This window comes from Vigna unguiculata, chromosome 10, assembly GCF_037176805.1.
Source record: "Vigna unguiculata cultivar grain cowpea cultivar isolate G323 ecotype 2 chromosome 10, ASM3717680v1, whole genome shotgun sequence".
In the NCBI taxonomy this organism is placed as follows: Eukaryota; Viridiplantae; Streptophyta; class Magnoliopsida; order Fabales; family Fabaceae; genus Vigna; species Vigna unguiculata.
In genome coordinates, this window is record NC_140801.1 from 650409 (window position 1) to 660948 (window position 10540).

Below are 10540 nucleotides of genomic sequence, written 5' to 3' on the forward strand. Positions count from 1 at the left end.
AACACTTCAATCTATTGTTGCATTATCTACAACCGAAGTAGAGTATATTTCAGCCATAGAGGGAATGAAGGAGGCTATTTGGCTCCGAGGTTTGGTAAATGAACTTGGTCTAACACAGAAAGTTCTTACTGTGTTTTGTGATAGCCAAAGTGCTATTCATTTAACCAAGAATAATCGTTATCACAACAAGACCAAACACATCAATATAAAACATCACTTTATTAGAGATGTTGTTGTTGTTGGAGAAATTATGGTTGAAAAGATTCACACTTCTGAGAATCCAGCAGACATGCTTACCAAGCCGCTTCCAGTTACCAAGTTTGAACATTGTTTGGACTTGGTTGGTCTATACAGCATTTGAATGCCCTTTGGGGCTTTATCAGACGATGAACACTTGTAGAATTCGAACCAAGGTGGAGATTGTTAGAATATGTGGTTCTCATTCAATTCCTAATACCACGTGTTACTTAAACACTAATTATTAATTATTTACTGGTTCAGTTTTGAAGACTCTTCATATGGCCTATTTACTGATTCACTTTTGAAGACTCTTCATATGGCCTATTTACTGGTTCAGTTTTGAAGACTCTTCATATGGCCTATTTACTGCTTCAGTTTTGAAGACTCTTCATATGGCCTATTTACTAGTGCAATTTATGAAGACTCTTCATATAGTCTATTAACTGGTTCAGTTTTGAAGCCTATAAATAACATCTCCATGACTTGAAAAAATATAGAAAAACATTTACAAAGACACATTTTGTAATATACACCTTAGTGTATTTTGGTGAGGATTCTTGTTCCCATTCAAGAGCTTTGCACTCTTCTTTTCATAGTGGAACTTTGTTTATTATCGTCCCGTGGTTTTTTCTCTTACATTCAAAAGAGGTTTTACACGTAAATCGTTGTGTGTTATTTCTCTTGTTCTTTTACTTCTCTTTAATTTCCAATTGTCACGATCCTGTGCTTCCGCATGCTACGATACCTTAACAATATGTTTGTTTTAGTTTGAAGTCACTTATAAAATGCTTGAGTTTGATGCCTAATGCACTACATTATTTAATAATTTTAATTATATTTTCTTAGTTATATTTATTTAAAATGTTAAAGTAGAAATTTTTCACACACTATAGTATTATTTTTAAAATAAATGTCACTATTAATAATACAAACATAATATTATGACATTTTCTTTAAATAAATGTTACGTATATAGTATTATCTTTTTAATGTTAAAAAGAATAACATATTTTGAAAACTATATATCGTTAATTTTTTATTTGAATTGCAAACACACAGTTTATTTTTATTTATTTTTTATTGAGTTTCAGAAATAAACTTAAAAACACACTATTCAAATCTGGAAAACTTCCTTAAATTTTATATCCACAATTTATTTATAAACTTTTTTTATTAAATTTTAAAAGAAAACTATGAAAACATATCCACTTATTTTGTAATACATTTTTCTATTAAGTTTTAAAAGTAAACCTATGCACTATAGTTTTTTATTGAAAATATTTTCTGTGAGCATGCAAATTCAAAAAGCTTGTTTGTGAGCTACGCAATTCTTAACTATGACCAAGCATGAAATACAGCAACACAGAGGATTAGAATGTTGAACTTATCAATTATTTATATAATAGCTTCATTTCCTTATTAATACCACCATTTCCTACGACCAAAACTTTTTACTTTAATTTTTTATCAGAAAGACCTTTATATATATATATATATATATATATATATATATATATATATATATATATATATATATATATATATATTGTTTATTTTATTAACTTTTACTTGATGTAAAATTTCTAAATCACATATAATATAACTAATTTATTATTTATTTACTGAATAATACGTCAAGAAGATACAATATAAATACCACCATCATAAATCAAGTAGTGAATTAAAAGTAAATAACATTAATAGAAATAGTCATTGTCTAGAAATAGTATTCATGTATTACAATTATATTACAAATTAAGTAAATTAGAATAGAAATATAAATAAATAGCTTCACATTACATCTTCAAATATTTATTTGGTATCTGTTCTGCCAAGTAAATGTAGAAATGTCCCATTGCCCCAGTACGAAACTTGTTTTCATATATGGATTCCAATGTTAGAATTTCACCATCTTTAATCTTGATAGAATCAGGTTTAGGATAGCAAACCGACATTCCAATTAGATAACCATTTTCATTTCCTACTTATTTTCCTGTTCCATATTTTGGATTTGAAGTGCATAAAATCCTTCCATCCTAAGTGAAGTAAAAACATAAATAAAAAGAATGTACATTAGAATGGTTAGTTTTTTACAAATGTATAGAATTTATCAATAAAATTTATTACTAATGAATATTTGAAGGGCACAAAATTTGATATAATTTTATCCACGAGATATAGATTATATAGGAACACAACAAATATCAAATATTACCTGTCCATATAGGGTCACATTAACAACACCAGTGTGCATATGAGCAGTGCCATATATAAGATAACCACCTTTTGTCATTGGGATGTTTGTTTTCTTGACATGAGGGGAGTCACTTTCATGATTTCTTGGGATCGTATACTCTGCATATAACAAATTGATAAATTTATGTTACCTACCAATGGAAAAAGTAATGAATAGCTTAATACTTTTGCTTGGATATTAGTGGGTTTCAAAAGTTTTCTTATCATTTGTAAAATATAGTATATATTGATCATTTACCTCACAATCATGAATTAGATTAGAACCATTTAATCTTACACGATCAGTTGAATCAAGTATATAGAACTTGAGAGGCACTAGGCATTCATCCCAATCAACCCATCTTATTTTATATCTTAGAGAAAGCTTTCTAATTGGTCCACTGAAACCTTTTCTTAATTTGCATTGGAAATTATCTTGACAACAAAAGAGTCCTCTTTTATAACTTTTAGACAACAATTGACCATCAATGCCTGTTGTGACATTGTAAAAGTCCTTCGGGAGATTCATAAGTTTACACCTACACTCTATACAACCTTTTCTATCATGTGTGTCACGTGTATCAAAAACCATGATGCTAAACAACTATTTCTCGTTAAACTCATGCTTTATTTTTGTAGGATTATCTACTTCAACCACAAAAGGATCGGGAAGATTTAAGGATGTTCCTCGTGATTCTCCTCCCAAACCCTAATAATGTGGAAGCAAAAAGCCTTGGCACATACCATCGTTTCTTTCATATTCGATATCGTTGTGAAGGTCGTTAGTTTGTTTAATATAGTGAGACATGGAAACATTTTCAATATATTTTACAGCAAACCAATGATGAAGGTAAGCTTCATACAAAGGTACAAAATTACCATCTTCATCAACTACTTCAACATCAAAACTCTTGACCCCAATGTGACCCTTTGGAAAGTTAATATCTAAAACGGTTTTCACAACAATTTTTCCTGGTCCTACTTCAAATTTTTCAGAGAAAAAAGTAGCTGACTTGATATAACTTTCATCAGACTCTAAAACAATTGAATACGTTGTGCTAAAAAACAACATAATTATTGATAATAAAATCATTGTTACTTTAGATATAGTCGTCATATTTACCTGCACATAATCCATTGACATTAGCAATGAAAATATACATCGAGGATCATTCATTTGATAATATTGTAGATGATTTAAACAAGTGTTGTGAAAAGATGTGAATAAAATAAGATTAAAATGAAAGGGTGAATTAATCAAAGTGACAATAAAAGTAACATACCGTATAAGAAAAGGATGATGGATTCATGATGATGATCATTCTAAATTATCTAAAGATGACTGAAATTTAAGACAAGTAAATGTATATGTATATGAAATTAGTTGCTAGTTTTATATATGGTAGATGAGTCGATAATTGTGTATTTGGAATAGCTAATTTTAATTCGATGTTGGTTGTCTTTATTTGTTGAACGAAAAATTTGTTCTCCAATTTACTTCAAACCCAAATTAATATGTGTTGGCTTTTCTTTAACAAGTCTACAAAACTATTTAAAAACGTTTATAGTTATTTGTAGGTGTAAAAACAATGTGATTAACAAGTTGTACGAACAAACCATATATGATTTGAAGTTTGTGAAATTTTTTTTTCTTTAATAACAATATTTATACATTATCCGAATGTAAGTCTTAATGCGGTTAAAATATAAAATAGAAACATCAATTATATAAATGTAATTAAAAAGTTTATTCAAATTAATATTTGTTTAGATTTACTTTAAAATATAGTAAATTTTTAAAGTAAAAGTATTAGAAATATTTTTTGATGAATCTTTCAACTTGTATTCATTAAGAAGAGATTACATAAATGTAATATGAACCAAACTCACACCACTTTCAATCCAAAACTTTAAAACAATAGGTTCATGGATCTTCTTTCTTATATGATTATATGATGCCTATTTTTTTTTTTCATTTCTATTTAATGTAAGCCTTAGATTTACCGATAGATTCCCAACATTTTCATACTCTAATTTATTTTATGAAGAAAAAAAATTATAATTATAATAATATTAATAAATTAAATTAATTAATAAGTATCCTAATACAATGCACATAACATATCTAAACAAAAATGTATATCTAATGATAACTATATATATTTTGGTAGATAAGCATGCATGATATTTTCTTTTGTCACTGTAGGTAGTGTTTTAGTATTAATAGGTAGAATTTTTATATAATTTTATTTTATATTAAAAACCTCTGAATTAATTTAAGTTGATGATATTATAAGATTATACTTTACAAATTAATCGTTATAGTTGTGGGCTTGAAAGTAAAAAAAAAAGTTTATGGTGCAATTTACAAACAAAATAACTTAATGCCAAGGTTTTAGTATCAGATCCTCGAAACTTATACTAAAGGTTAGAGTCATATAAGTTTAACTTCGGAATAATTTAATGAAAGGAAGATAAAAAGAGGTATATCATCTTATATATACTCACATCAATTATATGAAAATATTATATCAAAAATTTCAACAAATTAGATTGAGCATAAACTAATTTTTAATTTATGAAAAATTAATTTTATTTTTTCTTCTCCTTTTTTTCTTTTTTCTCTTACACGTTCTTAAGAATAAATTTGTTAAACTAAATTTAGAATACTAAAACAAAAACTCTTGGGCGTGTTTTTCTTTTAAATGTTTGAAATCGGACTTTATGTTGATATAAATATTGAATAACACTCGCGTCATCTTATAATAATTCGAATATTTACTTTCTAAACATTTCAAATTGACAAATGTTCTTATATTTCAGCGTAATATAATTTTTTTTTATTTAATCATTTTAAAATTAATTATTCTCACTGTCTTAATCAAATAATGTACTTAATGGAAAAGTGGGATTATCAGTAAAATAATAAAATTATTCCAAAAGTGGAATATTTTATTACATTTTCTTACATAATCCTTTTTGCATTATATTAATTTTCTATGAATTTTTTAAACAAACTAATTTATTATTATTCTATGAAGAAGCTATCTCAATCCAACACTATTTTAATTTTAATATTGTGAATCATGATATTTATGACCTACGATTATCACTTTACTAGTATTAAAGTATTTAGACTTGAATGCTAAATAAATAATTATATACATATATTCTTCTATATTAGATTACTTTTTATCTTGAAAAATTAATGGTAGACACATAGTACATCAATCTTATTTTTTTATTGAAGTATTTTATATTATCTTTTATAAGCTAATTTTCCTCGTATAATTTAGAAGATATAAATCTTAAGTTGCCTTTTAATGAAAGCAAAGCACCCTTAATTTAAAACATGGACATTGCAAAAAAAATATCTTATTAATAACTAATTTTAGGAACAAAAAATTGTTAGTCATTATAATGACCAATTTATAAAATAAAAAATTATTGTTTACTAAAATAGTCATTATTATAAATAAAAAATTATAATTAATTATTAAATTGGTCACTAATTAATTAGAGACCAATTTAGTAACTAAGTTATTTTGATAACTCAAACTTAGATAGCTAATTTTTAGTGACCAATTTTCTTTGGTGGCCAAAACTATGGTAACTAATTTTAAAAACCAATTTAGTGACCAATTATAATTTTTTATTTATAATAGTAACTTTTTTAGTAACCAATTTTTTATTTTATAAATTGGTATCTAAATAAGTCATTATAGTGACTAACAACTTTTGGTCATCAAAATTGGTTACTAACAAAGTATTTTCGAGTTGTGTGACAACTTCTTGTATAATCTAATATATATATATATATATATATATATATATATATATATATATATATATATATATATATATTAGTGGTCTTTTTTTCATGTTACTTTCAACATTTTTCTCCAATTTTGTTGAATCCTTTATGCAGCACCTTGTGTAACTTGAAATGAAAATGTGTTTATAATATTAATTTTTTTTTATATTGAATGTTAAATATGGTTATTTATAGAAAATTTTCCCTCATCATTTGATTTTCTTAAAATAGCAGTCAACAAAGTGTCTGAGAAAATGATGGACAAAAGCTTACAGAAGAAAAAGCAAGAAACTAATGACATTAACCAAGCTTGGCAAGAACATCATTCAGAGTAGAAACAGTAGCAGCATAGTACTTCTCTGCTTCTGGGCTGCTCTTAATTTTTGCTGCATGATCCAGCTGTCAAACAAATTCAAAAACTCTAGTTACCACTCTGAAACTTCCTCAATCCTAAATTAATAACCAAAAATTTCATATGTTTTTCATTCTATTTTTCAGTTTGAGTTAGAGTTTCACCTATTTCATGCAAACATTTACTGTGTAAATCATCTACAAGAAACTCTATTGCTGAAGAACATCAAAAGTATACAAAGATTTGGAATTCATATTCTGCAGATTCTGTTGTTTTTCTGGTGTGTTATTTTGTTGAGCTTTCAAAATACATTGACGTTGATATGTTAAAATTCTTTTAGTGTTTTAAGACATCAAAATAAGTGTATGTTAGTGTATTTTGAAAGTACACTAGAGAAACAATATCAAAAACTTAGCAGAAAGTCTATTGTTGAAGAACATCAAAGCATACAAAGATTTGAAGTTCATGTTCTGTAGATTCTGCTGTTTTTTCTGGTTTTATTATTGTATCATGTTTTGAAAATACATCGATGTTGGTCCCTTAAAAAAAAGTTTAATATGTCTTAAAACATCAAAATAAGTATATATTCGTATATTTTGAAAGTACAAGAGATAAACAATACCAAAATCAATCTTTTCAGATGATCTAAATTCAAAGACTTACATCTAAGTTTTTCCCCATTGATGAAGAACTACAAACTTAATTAACTCCTTTTTCTCCCTTTAAAACATAGATACAGTGATGTTACTTTTCTATTAGAATTAGAATTTCACATCGACTAAAAATAAGATTAAATGAACACAAATCTCACTTTACAGATTAATTTTGTAAAGTTGAATTAGACTTAAAACTTACTATAAGATTAAATGAACACAAATCTCACTTTACAGATTAATTTTGTAAAGTTGAATTAGACTTAAAACTTACTTCATAACGTATGTTTGAAAAACTGTTTACTGTGTAAATTATTAAGTAAAACTTAAAATCTGATGAGAAGAAAATTCACAGTGTTTTTGAACTTACATTGCTGATATTCTCGTAGAGCTTGCCAGTGAGTTCCTTGAGTGATTGCTTCTCATCCTTAGACTTTGCAGCAATGACAGTGTTGAGATCATAGCGCAGATACTCAGCCCTGAGACGCAAATCATTCTGAACATATGGCCAAGCCTTCTTTTCTATTAAAGACTTGACAGCAACAATTTCCTTCGCTGATTCCTTTGCCCTTTGTGCAGCCTCACTAGGAGACAGCGGTTGAAGGAAGAACCTATCTTTCAGTGGCAGATCAAGGTCTCTTGCTTCATCTGAGTTCAAGGTTCCAGCTGCCATATTCCATCACACACACACAAACACCATGATTATAATCATATATCTTCAAACACCATTCTTTTCGATAAATTTTAAAACATTAAAACCAGTGTCCATCAGTATATTTTGAAAACACAACAAAAGACATGATTTATATCTACTCTGTATAGTATCAGTCTAGTTGAGATGTCAGAGTACATAACACAACGATCAAGATATCAAAATAAATAATGATGTCTTAAAATCAATGTCCATGGGTATATTTTGAAAACACAATAAAAGACGTGATTTATATCTACTTTGTAGTATCAGCCTAATTGAGATGTCAGATTACATAAACAACGATCGAGATATCAAGTCTCAGTCTAATTGAGATGTCAGAATTCATAACGATTAAGATGTCAAAGTTTACAGTGATGTGTGAGAGACGTGATTTATATCTGCTATGTAGTATCAGCCTAATTGAGATGTCAGAGTACATAACACAACGATCGAGACATCAAAAAAATACATAATAATGATGTCAAGTCTCAGTCTGATTGAGATGTCAGAATTCATAACGATTAAGATGTCAAAGTTCACAGTGATGTTTGATGTTTGAGAGACTTACGCAAACCACCAGAAGGTGGAGGAGGTGGACCAACTTTGATAGATTTGGCATCAGCAAGAACAGCTTGAACAAAGGAACCAGTGGCCAAACCAGCAGCAACAAGAGAAAGAACTGTCCTACGGCTACTTTGTGCCTCACCACTCACTTGTTGTTCTTGCTGTTGTTGTTGTGCTCTAACTGTGAACCCTGCACGTGTGACTGAGGCTACCCTTCTGCCATGCAAACGTGTGGAGCCACTCACTTGAAGGCCACCCGCCATTGATGCCATTGCTTGAGCCATTGTTTTGCTTGATTGTTCTTTCTTTCTTTGCCTTGTGCTTGCTTTTGTGGAATGTGACAATATAGTTTTGGTTTGTGTGTTTGTGTGTGATGATGAGTGGCTGTGGAGAGTGCCTTATCTCAACATTTTCCACTTTGGATAAGTTGGATATGGTTTTCACCAATCGTTGTGGATCATTTGTGCCTCCACCATGACATGCTGGATTCTGAGTCCTACGTGGACTCTTGACAATGTGACACGTGGATTCAAGGATTATTGAATAGTTTTTTCCCTTTTGTTGTATATTCGTATTTCTTAGAAATGTTCATGATGTGCTATGTAGAACTTCAAAAATCTCTTTTGAGAACATTCTTTTAACAGAGAAAATTTTATATGATTTTAGTTTATATTAACAATTTTTCTAATATATTTATAATTTTAACATATTTTTTTATTATCATGTTTTAAAATTATATGGGTCTACTCACTCTTTATTTAATGAATCTCACAAACATATATTTGTAAATTTAATAATATAAACTGATAAAAAGGTGTATTGATTAGCAAGATTGTATTAGAGAGCGTTATTCATATTCGTATTACAAATGAGATAAGAAAAAGTATAAATGTAATAATATTTATAATATGATAACAAATAAAATTATGAAAGATGCCATATGAAACGTTTTTAAAATGTAGAATTGTGAATAAACTTTAGTCTAATTCTTAAAATGGTTTTATTATTAGCTAAAATTTATTAAAAATGTAAAACTATATGAACTTAATAGGTTTTAGTCATAATTTAATAATATACAATAAACTTTAACTTATAATTAGAAATGTATGTGTATACAAATTTTAACCACCAATAAAAATATGTGTGAAAATAAACCTATTGAAGAATGTATCATCACTCTTTTTATACTACGAATTATTCTTTTTATATCCATTTTCCTTTCATTTGTTGAAAGCTCAACGAATTGACTGATGTTGAATTGAGAAAGAAAACAAATATTTTTATAGATAAGTTATTGTGCATCACTATCAATTGTAGATATTTTATTTAGTGGCTCATAAATATATATATATATATATATATATATATATATATATATATATATATATATATATAATTTATTAATTTACACATTTGAATTTAGATGGAGTAATTATGTGCTGCTATAATTCCCTTCTATACTTAAACATATTTTTATTCATGTAAAATAAATGAGTTTTTAATTTTGGTTCATACATTTTTAAGTCCTAAATTTAAAATCATTATACTTTTGATTTCTAGTAGTTTATGACACTAATTAACTATTTATTTGTGGAGCAAAAATATCATGTATTTTAAGTGTCGTGTTATGTATATTAGTGTTGTGATATAAAATTTATTTATCTATTTTAAAATAAATATTGGAAACTAAAAATAATGATTTGAAATTATGAAAGTATGAAATAAAAAAAATATAAGAACTAAAATCAAAATTCACGAGTTTTATAACAAAAAAATAGTTATTTCAAACTTTATAGAAATTAAAAATAAAGTTTTATTTTTGGAATAAAAATAAACTTCATAAATTTATATAGACCAAATATATTTAAGCATGTGTTAACACTACTATACATTAAATTGATAATATATATATATATATATATATATATATATATATATATATATATATATATATATATATGTATAGTTATATCAAATATTGTATAAAT

The 10540-nt window shown here is 26.9% G+C and overlaps 1 protein-coding gene across 1 annotated transcript; it reads right to left on the reverse strand.

Annotated features, from left to right (window-relative positions):
• Positions 1 to 6474: 6474 nt before the first annotated feature.
• On the reverse strand, positions 6475 to 8919 carry LOC114165065 (oxygen-evolving enhancer protein 3-2, chloroplastic-like). Its single transcript, XM_028049719.2, has 3 exons — positions 8557 to 8919; positions 7665 to 7960; positions 6475 to 6688 (listed from the first exon to the last, which is right to left on the reverse strand). Exons 1-3 carry the CDS (start codon positions 8834 to 8836, stop codon positions 6590 to 6592), a joined length of 675 nt encoding a protein of 224 aa, XP_027905520.2. The 5' UTR covers positions 8837 to 8919; the 3' UTR covers positions 6475 to 6589.
• Between the last annotated feature and the right edge of the window lie 1621 nt (positions 8920 to 10540).

Excerpts from the sequence above, each read along its gene's own strand:
- LOC114165065 (XM_028049719.2), bottom strand. The coding sequence starts at position 8,836 with ATGGCTCAAGCAATGGCATCAATGGCGGGTGGCCTTCAAGTGAGTGGC. Across the intron at positions 7,961-8,556 it reads TCCACCTTCTGGTGGTTTGC|CTGGAACCTTGAACTCAGAT; the intron begins GTAAGTCTCTCA and ends GGAATATGGCAG. Across the intron at positions 6,689-7,664 it reads TCTACGAGAATATCAGCAAT|CTGGATCATGCAGCAAAAAT; the intron begins GTAAGTTCAAAA and ends TTTGTTTGACAG.